Below are 20,528 nucleotides of genomic sequence, written 5' to 3'. Positions count from 1 at the left end.
GAAGACAACGCAGGAGGCTTTGTCTGGCCCTGACTTGGCTGGCAGAGAAAGCCAGGTTAGAAGTGCAGGCTGTGACACTTCGGATGGGAGTAGGCAGCGCCGTCCTTAAGGCCTAGAGAAGCCAGCCCCTTGTCCGGTGCTATCTCTGCAGGAACAAGCAGTCATGTCTGTGGATGAGCTGGAGCCCCCCAGTCAGGGTCCCCTGACTGGGGGGGTCCCCTCTCTTCCTTCTCCCCTCCCCAGCACCCTGGCTAAGTAGAGAATTGGACACGGTTGTGGGAAACACCTTTATTCTGACTGTGCCCCAAATTCCCCAGGGCAGGAGAAAGAGGTTGGTGTGGTCAGTGCTACCTACTGCTGGCCTGAGGACAGATGCCCAGTGCTGCTTCTGCTGTGGCTGGGGACGGCTCACCAGAGGGAGTCATTTGGTCTGCACCTCCAAGTCCGCTTCTGACCCTAGGAGGGAAGGAAGCCGAATTCCGGCAAGGTGGTGGAACCCTGGGACTTGCTCTTGCTCTTGAATCTGGTCTCTGAGGCGCTGGATCTCCAGGCGTTGCATTTCAATAATTCTCTCAGTTTCTTCTTGCTCATTTAGTCTCACGGTGGAAGCGACGCCGGGCACGTCCTCGCTGGACACTGCAATGGACAGAGCGGGACTAACGCGGGCCTGTTACTTGACTGCTGCAAAGCTTTTTTGAAGCCAACTTATCTTCCCTGCCCCCCTCTCTGCCTCCTCAGACATTTGTGGAGCACCTATTCTGGAGGAGACACTCAATCCCAGATGCTAGGGATACAGAGATAAGCCATTTCACTGTCTAGCAGAGATGGAGAAGTGAAATGACACACTTCAGTGATAAGGCAAATGCTGAGCATGACCTCAGCCCAGGCCCTCTCCTGAGCCCCCCAACCTGCCTGCCCCAAGGCCCCATCTGGTGAAGGCTGCTCCTTCTCCCACTCTACACACCTCATGCAGGGCAGCACTCTCCTGTTGACCTGGGTTGGCTTCCAAACCGCCAGTCTTCCTCCTCAGGTAGAACCCTTGCTCCTGGAGACAGACCCCTCTCTACCCTCCTGGTGTGGCCACTCACTCAGGTTCCTTGAGGACCTTCCCTGCAACTCTCAGTCATCCTCCTGTCTCAGGTGCTGCCATCATCCTAGGCAACGCTGACGTCCATGAAGGTCCATGGCTCATCCCATTCCCTGGCCTCACAAGGCTGAACTCTCAGCATTAATGTCCATGGCCTCCACACCCTGTCAGCACCCACTCCTGTGGCTTCCCCTCCCCCATCACGCCCAAGACCCCGCATCTTTGAAATCTGTCACTCTAGTACTCCATTTTCTCATCACAACCTCTCTTACTGCCTTATGCTCAAGACACCTGTTCTGTGACTGAATTTAGACCTCTTCTTCCTGGACAACTCCATTTTTTACCTACCAAAGGGATTCCTTTTACATTCACTTCCTTTTCTGTCCAGTTAGACCCACGATGAGTTTCTTCTGCCATTTTCTTAATGGCACCCTCAGTATTCTAGTTGCCTTGTCCTTCTGCCCCCTGTGCCCTGCAAGCCCAAACCTGAGGTGATCCAACCACCCGAGTCTCCACTTTTACACCTGGCCTGCTGCGTGCTACCAAAAAAAGTAACATGACATTCAAATTCTTGGTTTCCAACCCCAGACAGACTTTATGTCCATAGTTAGCAAACTCCCTCCTTCCATATGGCAGCATTTCTGAACTTCAACCTCTATTCTAACTCCTCTCCCCCACTCTTTTAAAACACTGTGGTAAAATATATATAACATAAAATTTACTATCGTAACCATTTTTAAGTGTACAGTTTAGTAGTGTTAAGTTTATTCACATTGTTGTGGAACCAATCTCTGGAACTCTTCTCAACTTGCAAAACTGAAGCTCTGTACCCACTAAACAACAACTCCCATTCACCCTTCACTCCAGCCCCCAGCAACCTCCATTCTGCTTTCTGTCTCTATGAATTTGACCACTCTAGGTACTTCAGATAAGGGAAATCATACAATATTTATCTTTTTGTGATTGGCTTCTTTCACCTAGTGTAATGTCCTCAAGGTTCATCTATGTTGTATCATGTGTCAGAATTTCCTTCCTAATTTTTTTTTTTTTTTGTGAGGAAGATCAGCCCTGAGCTAACATCTGTTGCCAATCCTCCCCTTTCTTGCCGAGGAAGATTGGCCCTGGGCTAACACCTGTGCCCATCTTCCTCCACTTTACATGCGATGCCGCCACAGCATGGCTTGACAAGCGGTGTATTGGTCCACGCCCGGGATCCGAACCTGCGAACCCTGGGCCGCTGAGAGTGCGTGAACTTAACCGCTACGACACCGGGCCAGCCCCTACGGCTGAATAATATTTCATTGCATGTATATACCACATTTTATTTATCCATTCACCCATTGATGGATACCTGGGTTGCTTCTACCTTTTGGCTATGGTAAGTAATGCAGCTATGAACATAGGTGTACAAATACTTCTTTGAGACCTTGCTTTCAATTCTTTTTACCTATATATCCAGAAGTGGAATCCAGAAGTGGAATCTGTGGATCATATAGTTAATTCTATTTTTAATTTTTTGAGGAAATGCCATATAGTTTTCCATAGTGGCTGCACTATTTTACATCCTCACCAACAGTGCACTAGGGTTCCAATTTCTCCAGATCCTTGCCAACACTTAATATATATATATATATTTTTTAATAGTAGCCATCCTCATGAGGTGGTATCTCTTTGTGGTTTTGATTTCATTTCCCTAATGATTAGTGAAGTCTTGAGCATCTTTTCATGTGCTTGTTGGCCATCTGTATGTCTTCTTTGGAGAAATGTCTGTTCAAGTCCTTTGACCATTTTTTTTTTTTTTTTGTGAGGAAGACCAGCCCTGAGCTAACATTTATTGCCAGTCCTCCTCCTTTTTCTCCCCAAAGCCCCAGTAGATAGGTGTATGTCATAGTTGCACATCCTTCTAGTTGCTGTATGTGGGACGCGGCCTCAGCATGGCCGGAGAAGCGGTGTGTCAGTGCGCGCCCGGGATCCGAACCCGGGCCGCCAGTAGTGGAGCGCGTGCACTTAACCACTAAGCCACGGGGCCGGCCCCCTTTGACCATTTTTTAACCAGCTTATTTGCTTTTTTCTTGTTGAGTTGTAGGAGTTCTTTACATATTCTGGGCATTGACCCCTATCAGATATATAATTTGAAAATATTTTCTCCCATTCCATAGGTTGCCCTTTTCACTCCGTTGACTGTGCCCCTTGATGCACAGAAGTTTTAAATTTTGATGTAGTCTAACATCTAAGTTTTCTTTTGTTACCTATGATTTTGGTGTCATATCCAAGAAATTATTGACAAATTCATCCTCTCCTCCACTCTTAACAGATGACATTGCCACCCTCTTTTCTTAGAAACTGTGCCTCCAACTCCCTGACCACAGTCAAACTTCTCTCAGTGGAAGACGGGTCTCTCTCCTACCCACTGCCAACCCCTTCCCTGTACATCTGGAGGAAAAACTAGACAAGAAGAGATGTTACAGGCCAAGGAAGAGAGCGTTTCAAAGAACAAGTGGTCAGCAACGGCCAGTGGCCAGCCTTGCCCTGGGCCTCTAATTGGTCTAACAGGGCCAGCATTCAGAGTACTTGACTTATTCCATCCTTCCCAGGAGCAGGCTGGACTCTTCTCTTTCTGCCATTGCTCCTTGACTCTTCTCCTTTGCTGCAATTTCTAGGCTCTTGATCTTTTAGTATTTCTTCTTTTTCTAGGTCTTGACCCTTCATCCTCCTTCTGCTACTGATTGCCTCTGGTAAACATGCCCTCAGCCAAGCTGTAGCCTGGCCCTGGGGAGAGCAGCACTCTCTAGACTAGAAGCCATTCACCTGCTTGGCCTGCATCGCTCGCCTCTGCCTAGTGCTTGTTTACCTCTCCACCTGCTCCCTCGTCTGCTTCCTCTCTTTTCTGGTTACCAGCATAGTCCCTGGACTAAGCCCTGTGCCCTCCCCCATTGACCTTTCCACACAGCTACTTGCCCATTTACCATCTGGCTGCCCAGGAGGACCTAACCTGTGTTTGAGAGGCCACCGCCCTGGAGGTACCCACTGGAGTGAGCCTGGAAATATTCCAGCACTTGGAATTTTCCTTTTTCTCTGCCCTGCCACCAGCAGGACTGGCCACACCATCGTCTCTTACCCCAGTGCTTCTCCCAGTGTTATAAAGATCTTCATACAGACTGTAGCCATATGTCCCTCCAGGCTGCTCAGTCACTGGGTGAGGTCAATTGACCTCAGAGGTTGGGCAATGGGATGCACTGCATAGGCAGGTTCTTCCCCCACATGCAAAGGGTGGGAAGATCAGACACCACAGAGCTGTAGGGCAGCTCAGGGGTCACACAGAGCTGCTGGCTGGTGGCTGGCCTCCAGAGGCAGTTGACTCCTGGAACATGCCTGGCCTGGGTGACACTGCCCCACAAATGTTCCCAGGAGTGCAGCTCTGCCTCCTGGGAGACCAGATCACATGGAAGATGGTCCAATGCGCTCAATGTAGGGCTTCTGCCCTTGTTTGCCACTCTGTCTCCTTCTCTGGTCTGGGAGCATCTTAAGGACATGGGCTGTGCTTTTCCTCCATGTCTTCCCTTCTCTCCCACAATTCTCTCTCATTCCCTTTGATAATGACCTGCCTGCTCATGATAGTTTGGTCCAGTCTTACAGGGTGCCTCCTCTGATGGTCCTTCTTCCACGTGCTGTAACTGTGTAAGCCCTCCTGTCCTTCTCTGCCATGGCTGTGCCATGTCAGTTCACTCCTCATGGTCCCCCCTCGCCTCTCTCCTCATATCTCCAGTCTCCTCTTGCTCCTTGCTCTGCCCCGAACCTGCCATCTTCCAGATCTGGTCAGCTTCCCTCTCTGCATCCTGCCCACAAGCTTCCTTCAGTGGATTAAGATCTGATTTTAAATGATGGAAAATAAGAACGTGATTACTATACATCTGCATTCATTTCTACTCATCGCATTTTATGTTTGTGTCACTTTTTCCTTTTCTTTTTTGGCCTTTTTAAAATTTAGGGTTTTTTTTTCCCTTTACTGGTTTGGAAAGTATACACTTTCTTTTTGACTAGTTACCCTAAAAAGTTTAACAAGCATATTTAACTTAAAAGTCCAAAGTAAATCAGCACCTTTACCCTCTTGTAAAACAACACAAGACTTAGAATGCTTTCAGTCCAAGCCCCCTGGTTTGCATGCCCAGTATTTTAGTTCTAGCTTGATATTTTAATCCACAATGTAGACATTGTTTTTACTGTTTTATACAGTTAGCGATTGTTTATTTTTTTATAATTTTATTTATTTATTTATTTATTCCCCCCAAAGCCCCAGTAGATAGTTGTATGTCATAGCTGCACATCCTTCTAGTTGCTGTATGTGGGACGCGGCCTCAGCATGGCCGGAGAAGCGGTGCGTCGGTGCACGCCCAGGATCCGAACCCAGGGCCGCCAGCAGCGGAGCGCACGCACTTAACCGCTAAGCCACGCGGCCGGCCCATTAGTGGTTGTTTAGATTATACATATTTGCCTTTTCTTTGCTCAGCATTTCTTCTTGCATTCACTTTCCTCTGGAGTAATATTTCTTCCTGATATATATCCTTTAGAAGTTCCTTTAATGAAGTTTTGTTGGTGACAAATTCTCTCAGTTTTTGTCAGAAAATTTTTTTCTTGTGGCCTTATTTTTAGAAGACCATTTCAATGGTTGTATAACTCTAGGGGACGGTTACTACCTCTCAGTACTTTAAAGACACTATTTCACTATTTCTGGCTTATACTATTGGGAAGTCAGACATCAACTGAATTGTTATTCCTGTGTATGCAATCTACCTGTTTTCTCTGGCTGCTTTTAACATCTTCGTCTTTGGTTTCTGCAGTTTCGATGCAGATTTCTTTTTATTTATCCTGCTTAAGATCCAATGGGCAACCTGGACCTAACGATTGACATCTTTCATCAATTCTGAAACACTTTCAGCCATTCTTTATTGCCTCTCCTCCTCCTCTCTTTCTCAAACTTCAATTACACATAAGTTGGGGTACCCATTCCATCTTCTTTGTCTTTTACTAGATCTTTGTCCCTTTGGGCTGCAATCTGGGTAATTTCTTCATTCTTTTAGTTCATGAATTTCCTTTCAGAAGTGTCTAATCTACTGTTCAATCTGTCCATTGAGTCTAATTATAGTTTTCATTTCTAGAAGTATTTTTGGATCTTTTTCAAATCTACCTAGTCAATTCTGGGAGACTCTTGCTTTTTTGTCTTATTTTCAAATTCCTCTTTTATTTTTCTTTAAAATACATTAAACATTTCTCAAGAAATTAAAAATTTCTTTAAACATATTAAACATTATTTTAATGATTCTACTATCCATGGTCTTGGTTGATTTTGTTCTGCAGTTGGACACTTTTGTTGCTTTTTACTCATGGTGATTTATCTCCTCATGTATTCAGTGATTTTTGACTATGAGTTCATGTTCCTTGGAACATTATCTTTAGGAATTCTTTGACGCCTGGGTTTAAAATGTATTCTTCCGGAGAGAATTTGCATTTGCTTCTGCTTGGGATCTGGGGACATAACCAGCAAGGGGTCATCGTAAACTATATTTTAACTAAATTTTAAACTAAATTCTCAGGGCCGGCCCCGTGGCTTAGTGGTTAAGTATGCGCGCTCCGCTGCTGGCGGCCCGGGGTTCGGATCCCGGGCGCACACTGACGCACTGCTTCTCCAGCCATGCTGAGGCCGCGTCCCACATACAGCAACTAGAAGGATGTGCAGCTATGACATACGACTATCTACTGGGGCTTTGGGGGGAAAAAATAAATAAATAAATAAATCTTTAAAAAAAAATTGTCTTTAAAAAAAATAAATAAAAATAAACTAAATTCTCAGCCAAGGTTGCTTTGAGCCACAAATTAAGTATAAATTCTGGCCTTAAACCTGCCTGAGTATGGGCTTTTGGTTAGGAATTCTCAGGGAGAGATCTTTTCTCTTGCTTTTTCTTCCCTTCACCCAGTGTCAAGGCTGACAGATCCCGATATCACCTATCTCCCTCTGCAAAGTAGGTTTTCCCCTCTAGCTAGCCAATAGTTTCCTAACTCATTTTACATCGATTTGACTCCATTTCTTCCTGCCTTCCTCTACATCCTCACCAACACTTGCTATTTTATGTTTTTTTTAAATGTATTTTTGTATGTGTTGATGTGGTTTTTTTTTTTGATAATTGTCATCATAATGGATGTGAAGGGGTATCTCATTGTGGTTTCAGTTTGCATATTTCTTATGATTTCTACTGTTGAGCATCTTTTCATATGCTTATGAGACATCTGTATATTTTCTTTTTTTTATTGTATTGCGGTAACATTGGTTTGTAACATTGTATAAATTTCAGGTGTACATCTTTATACTTCTATTTCTGCATGGATTACATCATGTTCACCACCCAAATACTAATTACAACCCATCACCACACACGTGCCTAATCATCCCTTTCGCCCTCCTCCCTCCCCTGTGGTAACCACCAATCCAATCTCTATCTCTGATTGTTTGTTGTTGTTTTTATCTTCTACTTATGAGATCATACAGTATTTGACCTTCTCTCTCTGACTTATTTTGCTTAGCATAATACCCTCAGTGTCCATCCATGTTGTCACAAACAGCTGGATTTCATCGTTTCTTACAGCTGAGTAGTATTCCACTGTGTATATATACCACACTTTTTTTTTTTTTTTTCTGTGAGGAAGATCAGCCCTGAGCTAAGGCTCAGGCATGGCTAAGATCCATGCCAATACTCCTCTTTTTCCTGAGGAAGACTGGCCCTGGGCTAACATCCATGCCCATCTTCCTCTACTTTATATGGGACGCAGCCACAGTATGGCCTGACGAGCGGTGCATCGGTGCGTGCCCGGGGTCTGAACAGGGGCCGCCAGCAGCGGAGTGCGCATGCTTAACTGCTACACCACGGGGCCGGCCCCTATACCACATCTTCTTTATCCATTCATCCCTTGATGGGCACTTAGGTTGCTTCCAAGTCTTGGCTATTGTGAATAACGCTGCAATGAACACAGGGGTGCGTGTATCTTTATGCATTGGTGTTTTCATGTTCTTTGGATAAATACCCAGCAGTGGAATAGCTGGATCATATGGTAGATCTATCCTTAATTTTTTGAGATTCCTCAAAAAATTAGATTGCACTCCCACCAGCAGTGTATGGAGTTCCCTTCTCTCCATACCCTCTCCAACACTTGTTGTTTCCTGAGTTGTTAATTCAGGAAAGCCTCAGGATAGCCTCAGAATGGCTATTCTGAGGACAGTGAGGTGATATCTCATTGTAGTTTTGATTTGCATTTCCCTGATAGTTAATGATGTTGAAAATCTTTTCATGTGTCTGTTGGCCATCTGTATATCTTCTTTGGAGAAACGTCTGTTCAGGTCTTTTGCCCATTTTTTAATTGGCTTGTTTTTCTGTGTTGAGATGTATGAGTTCTTTATATATTTTGGATATTAACTCCTTATCAGACATATGGTTTACAAATATCTTCTCCCAGTTGTTAGATTGTCTTTTCATTTTGTTGATGGTTTCCTTTGCTGTGCAGAAGCTTTTTAGTTTGATGTAATCCCATTTGTTTATTTTTTCTATTGTTTCTCTTGCCCAGTCAGACATGGTACTTGAAAATATGTTGCTAAGACCAATGGCAAAGAGCGTACTTCCTATGTTTTCTTCTAGAAGTTTCATGGTTTCAGGTCTTACATTCAAGTCTTTAATCCATTTTGAGTTAATTTTTGTGTATGGTGTAAGGTAAGGGTCTACTTTCATTTTCTTTGCATTTTCTTTACATGTGGCTGTCCAGTTTTCCCAACACCATTTGTTGAAGAGATTTTCCTTCCTCCACTGTATGTTCTTGGCTCCTTTGTTGAAAATTAGCTGTCCATAGATGTGTGGGTTTATTTCTGGGTTCTCAATTCTATTCCATTGATCTGTGTGTCTGTTTTTGTGCCAGTACCATGCTGTTTTGGTTACTATAGCTTTGTAGTATATTTTGAAATCAGGGAGTGTGATACCTCCAGCTTTGTTCTTTTTTCTTGGGATTCCTTCTGCTATTTGGGGTCTTTTGTTGTTCCATATAAACGTTAGGATTCTTTGTTCTATTTCTGTGAAAAAAGTTGTTGGGACTTTGATAGAGATTGTGTTGAGTCTGTAGATTGCGTTAGGGAGTATGGGCATTTTAACTATGTTAATTCTTCCAATCCAAGAGCACGGAATATTCTTTCCATTTCTTTGTGTCTTCTTCAATTTCTTTCAGCAATGTTTTATAGTTTTCATTGTATAGATCTTTCACCTCTTTGGTTAAGTTTATTCCTAGGTATTTTATTCTTTTTGTTGCAATTGTAATGGGATTGTATTCTTAATTTTTCTTTCTGCTGCATCATTTAGTGTTGTATATTTTCTTTGGAGAAATATCTATTCTAATTCTTTGCCCATGTTTTTAATCCTTTGTTTTTTTTTGGGTCATTGTGGAGTTGTAGGAGTTCCCTATATATTCTAGATATCAATCCTTTCTCAGATCTATGATTTGCAAATATTTTTCTCCCATTCCATGGGTGGCTTTTTCATCCTTATTGCTAGTGTTCTTTGATGCATAAAAATTTTAAATTTTGATGTAGTTCAATTAATCTATTTTTCCTTTTGTTGCCTGTGCTTTTGATGTCATATCTAAGAAATCATTGCTGAATCCAATGTGATGAAGCTTTTCTCCTTTATTTTCTTCTATGGGTTTTATAGTTTCAGTTCCTATGTTTAGGTCTGTGGTCCATTTTGAGTTAATTTTTGTCCATGATGTAAGGTAAGGGTTCAAGTTCATTCTTTTGCATGTGAATATCCTGTTTTCCCAGCACCATTTGTTGAGAAGATTGTCCTTTCCCAATTGAATGGTCTTGGCACCCATGTTGAAAATCATTTGACCACATATGAGAGGGTTTACTTCTGGGCTCTCTATTCTATGCCACTGGTCTGTCTGTCTGTCTTTATGCCAGCACACACTGCTTTGATTTGCAGTAAGTTTTGAAACTAGGAAATGTGAGACCTTCAACTTTATTCTTCTTTTTCAAGATTGTTTTGGCTATTCGGGGTAACCTGAGATTCCATATGAATTTTGGGATGGATTTTCCATTTCCGCAAAAAATATCATTGAGCTTTTGATAGGCATTGAATTGAATTGGTAGATTGCTTTGGATAATATTGACATCTTAACAATATTAAGTCTTCTAATCCATGAACATGAGATGTTTTTCCATTTATTGGTATCTTTAATTTCCTTCAGCAATGTTTTGTAGTTTTCAGTGTACATGTTCTTTGCTTCCTTAGGTAAGTTTATTCCTAAGTATTTTATTCTTTTTGATGCTATTGTAAATGGAATTTTCTTAATTTCCTTTTTGGATTGTTCATTGTTAGTGAACTGATTTTTGTGTGTGAATTTTGCATTTTGCAATTGGGATTTTTGATCCCTTGCATAAAACCTTCCCCTATCCTCTTTGGAAGTTTGGAGGATTTTTTTCTTCGTACTCTGGTATTCTGCAATTTCATGATAATGGCCCTGGTGAGGGGCTATTTATAACCACTGTATTGGATACTAGGTGGATCTAACAGCTTCTTAAAGACTTTTCCTTGTTTTTAGCCCCACTTTCACCCCCACTTCCAAAGACATAGGCTTCTGCTAATTTTTGAGCCTTTCGAGGGTTCTGTGATGTACATTAGGTTTCCTCTGGTTTTCCCACTTCTGGCTTAGGATTCAGGTTTCTTGCGCCTATGAAGTCAGTTATCATTCACCTATCCATTTTCCAGCTTTCAAAATTTTGTGTCTCTTGATTCCTTTTGTGTTTTCTTTGATCTTATGGTTTATTTATGCCATTTTAGTAGGTTTTCAATTAGCCCTCTTTAATTAGAAGTTCTAATGATACGGTTTTAATAATTGAAAAACAAGCAAGTGTGTTGATTAGACCTGTTAATTGTTGTGTGAATGAAAACATAAATGCTGCTACAACTAAACTAGTGGTTTGGGGATGGCAACCTCTCCTGTTTGGATAAAGAACTCTTAAAAACCAACTGAACTGGTCAATTCCTTAAACAACTTGAGGATGTATGTTTTGAACTAACTTGTCTTGGTCGGCCCACGTTCAAAATCAGAGGTCAGACTTAGGTTCTTCATGATCAAGGCAGACAACTGGCAATACCTGTCTTCAACTGTTACAAATGAAATCTTCCATGAGTAAAACTATATCACACAAATGATGTGATGTCTGGTTTGTTTCAAAAGAATCCATGGTGAGTATCGGAGGAAATAACTGGGGGGTGGGGATACTGATGAAGCAAGAGCGACAGGAATTGATACTTGTTGAAGTTGAGGAGTGGATTCATGGGAATTTATTACATTTTCTCTCAATTTCTGTACAGGTCTAGCTATATCATGCAGCATCCTGAGGAGGTCTCGGTGGATTATTTGCTAGGATGCTTGGGCATATTGGAAATATTTTTTAAAGGGAAGTTTTGCAATTGTTCACAGGTACATCTGTGCTTCACCTTCAACTGAAGATGGTTTCACCTCCAAGAAGTCAAGTTTCTCAGTCTTTATAACACACGCTGTGCTTGTATGTCAGTTCTTTAGACCAAATATTGCCACTTCAGGTACTGCTCAAAGGGCTTACTCTTGTCTCAACTTCTCTTCAACTCTCATGAAAAGGGCACATGAGACAACAAAATTTTATATATATATATAATTTTGTAATAGTTTAAGACTCACAAGAAGATATGAGAATAGTGCAGAGTTCCTGTGTATCCTTCAGCTACCTTCCCTCAGTGACAGTATCTTCCATACCATAGCACATGAGGCAACTGATATTTGAAAGGCCCTGTCCATGGCCATGGGATGTTTCAGTTCACCAAGGTTTCTAAGCTTTATTCCTGAATGTAAACCACCAGAAAACAATATACTTGAAACACGCTGGCTTAATTTTCCATAGAAATGCCTTATACTCTTGGTTTTTACTGACTGTTGAGATAAGAAATGGACACCTGAAGAATGTTTTTTTATTGTCTGAAAACCTATAGTTAAAGACTGTCTATTATTTTATTCAACATCCCTTTTGTAAGGATCCATGTGATAAGTTTCTTACAGAATTCAGTGCCAGGGAAAAGTTCATTTCTCCAGAAAAAAGACTTCCTTGCCATAAATAAGAACAATGTAAACTATCATATTTCTTTGTTTCCCTTTTGCCTTGGCTATCAGAAATTCAGAAGAATTTTAGGATATGATTGCAGTAACTAACTCATTTACTATTTCTGTCATTCTTTCCCCTCTCCCTTTAAACAGTTTCTGATCTTTCTTTTTTTTAAAATTTTACTGAGGTCATATTGATTTATAACATTATATAAATTTCAGGTGTACATCATTATATTTCAACTTCTCTATAGACTGCATTGTGTTTACCAACAAAAGTCTAGTTTCCATCTGTCCTGATCTTTCTTTTTGTCTTTATTTTAATTGTACAATCCCTTATCCACAATTCTGAAATGTAAAAAGTTCTAAAAATGGAAAGCATTTTAAAATTTATGAAGTTTAGTATGAACATTCATATGTTTCCCTACAGAAATACTAATGTGTTTGATTTCAGGGCACTGCCCCAGACTCCTCCTCTATATAGTATATATACTATAATATACAGTATATAGTGTGCTCTTTCTAAAATCTGAGAGAATCTGAATTCTGAAACCACAGCTAACCCCAAGGATTTTGGACCTGCATGTGTTTGAATGTGGTAAGGTCCTCACAGATCCTTTGGAGAGCAGGCGTGTGGCATGGAGAGGTTCCAAGAAGGCCACGGGGTGGATGTGACCTGATATGGGAGGTAACTTGGGAGAGGCAGCCTTGGAAGCCAAAGGGAGACCTGCTTGTGGCTGCCACTGGTCCCTTGATCCCAATGCCCATGTCTCTTGGCCACTAGTGACATTACCTGTTTCTGGAACCTCTTGTGGTCGGATTTTCTTGGTCAGTTTCAGAGCTGCTTCAAGGTCATAGACTTGGGAGCGGGTGAACTTCAGCTCCCTGCGGAGCTCATTAATCTCCTTGATCAGGGAGACATTTTCCTGCAGGAAAGAAGGAAGAGAGAGTGATTTTGGATGGACAAGTGATCACTGGGCACAGGGCCTGCCCTGGTCTGGGGCTGAGGATGTGGGGAATGGACGGGGTTGGTCCTGCACCTAGATTAACTCTCTGGTTCCTCTACTGGGGCATGAGTCTTTATCCTAGTTCATGGATTGGCCTCTCGAGGTACCAGTTAACTTACCTTCAGGTGGACTCCGGCAATGTAAGATATAGACAATGTGCACCATTCCCATCCATCCAGGCTCTTTCCAACATAACAGCAATCAAAACACTTTTCTAAGCACTTTATATGAATTTAATGCATTGAAGTATCATAATAACCCTATGAGTAGATTCTATTACAATCACAATTTTACAGAAGAGGAAACTGAGGCATAGAGAGGTTACGTAACTTGACCAGATTACACAGATAGCAAGTGGCAGAGCCAGGATTCTGACCCTGACAGTCTGGTTCCAGAGCTCTGATTCTTAAGTACCATGCAATACTTTATTCATTTTTTTCCCTTCATTTGTTGAACCTATATTTATATGGTGTCTGCTCCATCCCTGGGATGCAGACAGAAATAAGACATGGTTTCTGCCCTCAGAGGCATACTGTTTAGTGAGGAACACAGAAAAGTAATTGAGTAATTAACATTTGCTACATCCATTGGAAGTTCACTTCTTGTTTGTGTTTGACAAGTATCCATCCATCCATCCATTCATGCCTCTAATATTCATTGACGACTTATTATGTGCCAGGCATTGTGCTGATGCTGAGGTATACAGAAAGTAAGACCTGGCCTCTGCTCTTGAGGAGTTCAGGGTTTAGTGGGGGATCTGAGCACAGTTTAGTGTGGTGGCCACCTTGTTGTGATGGAGGAGGGGGGCACAGAGGAAAAACTCTGCCCGAATGACCAGGGTGGATTCCAAGGAACTGACCCCTTGGCTGAGGCTTGAAAGAGTTACCAAGGAGAGTTGGTAAGGGGGTCCCACACAACTGACACAGCAGGAGCAAAGGCACAGAAGTATGACTTGGCTGGTCTCTGTGGGGACTTGCAGCAATTCTGTTCACTGGAACGCAGAGAGGGGAGTAGAGAGGAGTGAGGATGAAGAGCCTCTCAGGCCAGGTGGTGGGGCCTCTGCACTACGGACCAAGCAGCCTCTTCCCTTCCCATACCTCAAATCACTGCCTTCCTTTTCACACGCAGCATGAGGGCACCAAGAGGAGCTCCGTGGAGACATCCCCGAAACCACGGGCCCAGAGAGAGACTGGCCACTTTGCTCTTAGAGCCCAGAACGTCAGGACTCGGCTTGCCCACCACAGTGCTTCGTATATGACCGTGCAAATCAATCACCTGAGGATCCTGTTAAAAGCAGCTTCTGACTCAGTGGGTCTGGAGCCAGTGCTGAGATTCTGCATTTCTAACCAGCTCCCAACAGATGCTGCTGCTGGGCTGTGGGCCAGACCATCTGTGGGTAGCAAGGCCCTCGAGAGTCTGAGTACCAAAAGAGGCAACAGCAGGTCAAATCCACATAAACCAGACCTGTGCGAGGAACAAGCTGTGCTTCCACCTGGGACGTTCTCTCTGGAGTGGTGAGTATAGGGTCCAGAGCCCAGAGAACAGGGTGATCTCCAGCACTATTCTCACCGAGCCATGACAAGCACTTCTCCGTTATGGGGATACGAACTGGAGACACCCCAACATATTCTTTCCCTTCCGAGCCTCTTCATCCAAGCACGTCAGATATACCTTCAGATTTTCAGTATATCACTTAATTTCAGTACTCCTCATTCAAAAAAAAATTCTTTCCTTCTTGGATTAAATGCCCAATTACTGCCAATCTCGCATTCCCAGGCCAGGCTTTGTGCCTGTTTTTCTATAAAGTCAGCAGGTTTTTTCCAGCTGATCTTTTACCCTTTTAACCAACCCATGCCTTGGTGATGAATCTCCCACGTCTCCTTTCCTCTCCAGTGAAACTCTCTGCCAGTTTCCTCCCCCTGGAGCCCCTGCTTATAGTATCATGACATGATCAATTAAATACATACTTATTGGGTTCTAAGACCTTGGATTCTGCCTTGCCTGTAAGAGATGCTAAATAAATATTTGTGTAATGCAAAAACAAATGAATAATAATGCAGCGGATACCAAATTGAATAAGACAAGATTCTTACTAATGAGGAAATTACAAACCAGAGGGTAAAGGTTGGGCGGGGGAGACCAGACGGGAGCCTCAGGAGAGCCACAGGGAGCTCACGGGCAAACCCGTGTGCACAGGGGCTCTCTACACTCCTTGTCTTAGTTGGTGTCACTTAGCTTCACTTCTCCTGTCTCATTCAATAAAGTAATAATAATCAGAATAAAGATTAGAGACTGAAAGTACCATTTCCCAGTCGTCTCCATAAACATCTTGAGGTACTTCTTGGTCATCTCCATCCGTTTTGTCACCGAATCCTGTCGATTTTGTGTCTGAAAAGAATCTCATGTCCAGCCTCCCTGCGGTGATTCGTAGCCAGTTCTCAGCATCCCTCCCCTCTACTACTGTAATGGCCCCAACTGGAGCCCCTGCCCTAGTTTCTCCCCCGTCCACCCTCAACAACCTGTCACCATGATGGGGACTTCTGGCTCCTGGTACCTTTTCATATGAATGCCTATTTGTGACCCCACTGCCAGCCCTAGACACCTCCACGATGCCTGCCACCTCAATGGGCCTCCAGGACATGACACAGTCCTTGGTAGAGTGTGATGGAGGCCCATGACTCAACACAGCCTGATTCCTCTGTTCTGTTCATTCATTCATAAAAATCACCTAAGAACCAGTTCCTGAAAGCCTACTATGCACTAGTCATTGTGCCAGACACGGGAGGTCCAGCTTGGATCCAATGCAGAGAGATGCCATGAAAGTCTGAAGAGGGGTGCTCACTCTGTGTGAGGAAGGATTCCTGGGGAGGTAGGGGACAGGGAAACGTGTTTCAGGCCCAGAGCCAAGAGGGAGCAAGCAGGATTTGAGGCACTAAATGCTTGATAATGATAATAACAAGAGCAATCATAACTTCAAGGGTTGATTGGATCCCTGTACCAGATCAAACGTTTTGCATATATTACCTCATTTAATCTACACAACAACCTTATGAGGAAGCCATTATTAGACTCACTTTCACATGAGGACACTGAGGTACTGCCTCAGTGGAAGAGCTGGGATTCGAATCTGGTTGTGTCTGCCTCCAAGGGCCTTGCTCCTCTATGATGGCTCCTCCCAGGCTCTACTTTCCCATCTCTCATTTACATCACCTCCATTCCAACACCTCACATAGTATGACGGCCATGGAAGCCCCCGAAAATACAAGTTGAGCTCCTAAAGAGTGCTTCCTGGGGTGGTCCCGTGTTCTGAGGAGTCCAGAGGTCACAGAGGTCAACTGTACATGCTTGGGTAGCTTCGTGAATTTAAAACGTGAATGCAACAGGTTTGCTGAGCCTTCTGTTCCTGACCCCTCCTTGGTCAGGATGACCTCCAAAAGCCCCTGCAATCCTCCATCCAGCTCCTCTGTGGCAGGGAAAACCTGACCTGGGGTCCATCAAGTGCCAAGTCTTGGAGTATATAAGAGAGTCTGGCTGGGGGATGCTAAGGTCCATTTATATAGAAAGCCTTCTAAACAAAGGGCTATGCCAAGCTGTCTAGGACTGCCTTTGGTCAAGGGCAATGCCAGAGAGCCACAGCCGGGAACTGACCCTGACAGATCTTTCAGATGCCCACAGTTGGGCAGAGAAGGAAGGGAATGCCTATAGCACCCCCTACTGGTCAGCCTTGAGTTGACGCGTTTAAGAATACAACAGTGCCTGGCAGTATGGAAAAGGCAGGTAAGACTGATTCCGTGAACTTGGAAGCCCTGTATCAGTGGTCTTTCTGGAAGCCATAGTTGGTGGGATGGCCATCTGCCTAACTGCACAAATGAGCCATTTCTCTGCTCCTCTTTCAACCTTCCTCTCACGTCTAACCTGACATTTCCATTCCTCATTCTACTCTTGACATCGTGACTTTCCCCTTCCAAGGCCTTCTCATCTCCCCTTCAACGGGCAGTCATCTGACTGGCTTTCCTGTCGCCTGCCTCTCCCCCACCACCCTGGCCTTCAACTCTGCCAATTGAGTTAACCTTTCAGGACAGAAAACACTCTTACCTACTTAAGAAACCTTGGGTAGCACCTGCTTATAAGATAAACTTTAGGTGTGGCATGGAAAGCCCTTTCAATGCAACCCTGAGCTACCTACTGCCCCAGTGGGCCCTTTCTCCCTGCCCCCATGCTCTGCAATAAAGTAAGGTCTGTGGACTCCCTGCCCCCAAACACTTGCAGGTCTCACTCTTCCCCGCCTGTTCTCAGGGGTGCCCTCTGCCTGGAAGGCTCTTCCCCGATTTGCTCCCTGACCACCCTCTACTCACCCTTCAAGGCCCAGCTCAAATGCCACTTCCCCTAACGGAAGCCCATCTCTACAATGGGCCCATAGCACTGGATACACAGTATGGAGCAGTGATTATCTGTATCCAGTTCAAGTTCCCTACAAGGAGCTCCCCGAGGGCAGGCAGGCTATCACACTCATCTTGGAATCCTCCACGGACAGCATGGAGCTTGGCGTGTAAGAAGCCCTCAAAATATGCATCCTGAGGGAAGGAAGTATGCGTTCTAGATGTCTGCATTCCGTAGCAACTCTTATTTCTTTATCTGCAAGTGTTCTGGAGAATGAGTTGGGGAGGCCCTGCGCTCCTGTCTGAACATACAGATGGGACAGTGACCTTATTTTCTGTGTTTCTAATAAGTTTCCCTCAGACACCATGTCTGCCCTGGCCTTTCTCAGTCTTTTTGGACTGAAGTGCCAGGGCCTTGGTACCTGCAGATGCAACTCCTTATCAACACATACCAAGGCATCAGGCGCCCTGGGCCACCAGCTGGGGGTCTGGGATCAGTTGTACTGTGCCCTCTCCCATGCCCCCAGCCCACAGGCCTCCTGGTCTGTGCTGTGATGGCCTTCCAGGCTCTCCCACTGGATTTCCACCTTGGTTCTTGAATAAACTTTTTGCTTGGAAGAAAGGTATCCTGGACCCGGCCAGCGCTGCATGCTTTATGTTAGTTATCTCATTCAAGCCTCGTGGTAACTGCTGAGGTTGGAGTTTTCTTCCCCATTTTACACACAGGGGAGGCGGCTCCTGGAGAAGCTGAGGAATTTACCCAAGGTCTCCCTGCAACAGTGGCTGCGGCAGGATAAACGGGGTCTGTGCTGAGACAGCACCTGCTCTCTTTTCACCTGCCCTGACGTCTTGCCTGGCCCTGCCAACCCCTCTCCTTCAACTTAAGATCAAAGAAGGAACCATTTTTATCATCCAGAACAGTGGTTTTGGAAGTTTTTCTTTCTTTTAGATCTTCCAAACAAAATCTTCCCCAGAGCCCACTGTAATGAGCAGGAGTCTCCCTGGCTGAGGGGGGACCTGGAGCCCCAACCCCTGGGTCCCTCCTGCTCCCTGCAGTTGTCTGGGGCACATCTGCGCATCCATAGGGCTCCAGAGCACTCGAGTTCACAGTGCTGCCTGAGGAAACACCCTCTGGGATTTCCAGTGCTGACGGCTCCCTCTGCCAGCCAGCAGGGAGCAGCAGGGCAGGGCAGGAGACTGCTTGGTTCTCCTCTGCTCCTTCTACCCCAACTCTTACCCTGGCCCAGCAGGATTGGGTATGTACCCTCTAGGATGCAGCAGCGAAAGAGGGCAGGGTGCTGCCCCGGGCAGCCTCATGCTGCCGCCTGCACCCTCTGGCTAGCCTGTGGCCTTCACTTTCTTTTCTCTTCCTTCTTCTGCAGGACTGACACTTGTTTTGGGCGTCTGCCCAGCATGGAGAGAGAGACCCAGCCCCTGGAGGACCCCTCAGGCCTGTGATCTGGTGGCAGGGCACAGATAAGAACTCAACAATGTCACCAGCTGCCATCCGCTCCTGCAGTCGCCCTGGCCCACTGCCCAGCAGGCTGCACTCCAGAGCCCTGGTGGGCTCTCCATGGTTGGGGGCACTCGAGACCCGTAGCAACGGCTCTGTGTATCTGCTGGTGCCTACGGGTCCCACCAATTAGATCCACTCCTATCTCTGGGCCTCTGACTGCTTTCATGGCCCAGGAGAAGGGCAGTGTTTGATGGTGTGGGCCGCGTGTAAGCAGGAGCTGGTTGTAAGGCAGCACGAGAGCCGCCGTGCCTGGTCTGGCCTGAACGGCAGTGCGCTCTGCCCAGCTGTTTGTGGGCTGGCCAAGCTGGGAACCAGTTTGTTTCAATCCAACTGCAGCCCATCCCTATTCCAGTATTTGAATTACGGCATTAAAGAAATATGAACATAAAAAGGTACGTGCCTTATAAATGTGCCTCTGATGTTCTCTTTTGATATTAATTCACATTAATCATCTCAGATGATACTGATACCCAAACAGAAATCTGGCAGGAGAATCCCGCCTGGCAGTCCTGATAATGCGTAAGTGGAGGCGGCAGTAATGGGGTCAGGAAGGATCTTGGGAGGGGGTGTGGAGAGCTCATTAACCTGGAGTAAGGCCAACTCTTCGGGTGGGTGTGTTAGCTCTGGACCCAAGAGCTAAGGGGAGGGACCTGAGGCACCAGACAAGTCAGAAGAGGCAGCGGGGACAGGCACGTGCAGAGGAGAGACCACGCTGGCAGGGACTGCATGATGCAGGTAGCAGAATAAAGGGCAGCAAGACAAAGTAAGGGGAGATAAGAGCTGGAAACAGGAGAGGAGAAGGAGGAGAGGGTGACTCAGGAGAGCTGGAGTCAGCTAGACAAAGGTCCAGAGGGGCCGGGGTCAACGAGAGGAGTGAGGCGGAACACAGGAGGGCTTCGGATAAAGGTGGGGCGGAAAAAGACATGAGTGCCTGGTGAAATGAAGGTGGGCCGAGAAATGAATGGGCATTGGTGGGGCAGAGGTGAGTGTGGAAATGCCTAGAAAACCTCCTTGGTGGGGCTCTGGGCCACGTCACAGGACGAGCTCTGGGAGGTCAGAGGAGCGGAGGCAAAGAGAACGCTTTAGGGATTGCTAGTGGGTCCCTAGACACTGGGGGTGCCCTGAGGATGGGTGGTCTTGGGGCGCCCTGACAGGCCCTCTCGTCTCTGAAGGTGCAGCCTCTGCGGGGGCCGTGGGCCGCGCAGGTACCTGCATGATGCGGACGTAATCGGCGCGGTGCAGCTCGCTCTCCTTGACCACCTTCTTCTTGAGAGTGGCCAGGTTCCTCTCCAGGTGCTCCCGCTGACGGGCGTACTCCTGCTGCAGGTCCGTGTTCAGCCCCACGATCTCCACCTGACGGGTGGAAGGGA

The 20,528-nt window shown here is 45.4% G+C and overlaps 1 protein-coding gene across 5 annotated transcripts in view; it reads right to left on the bottom strand.

The window, feature by feature from the left end:
- Positions 1 to 249: 249 nt before the first annotated feature.
- Positions 250 to 20,528, bottom strand: part of CFAP57 (cilia and flagella associated protein 57) — an 84,144-nt gene continuing 63,865 nt past the window's right edge. For 4 of the 5 annotated variants that reach the window (XM_058552141.1, XM_058552142.1, XM_058552143.1 and 1 more), the window contains 3 exons: positions 20,368 to 20,511; positions 13,050 to 13,182; positions 250 to 636 (listed from right to left, as the gene is read on the bottom strand). In XM_058552141.1, the coding sequence (XP_058408124.1) occupies positions 422 to 636; positions 13,050 to 13,182; positions 20,368 to 20,511 (492 nt within the window). In that variant the 3' untranslated portion in view covers positions 250 to 421. Of the gene's footprint in view, positions 637 to 13,049; positions 13,183 to 20,367; positions 20,512 to 20,528 lie in introns of those variants that run through there. The other variant, XM_058552146.1, reaches the window with a different exon arrangement.

This window comes from Diceros bicornis, chromosome 13 (genome assembly GCF_020826845.1).
Source record: "Diceros bicornis minor isolate mBicDic1 chromosome 13, mDicBic1.mat.cur, whole genome shotgun sequence".
NCBI classification, from domain to species: Eukaryota; Metazoa; Chordata; class Mammalia; order Perissodactyla; family Rhinocerotidae; genus Diceros; species Diceros bicornis.
The sequence above is the reverse complement of the archived record's forward strand: the minus strand, read 5'-3'. Positions and strand labels throughout refer to the sequence as shown.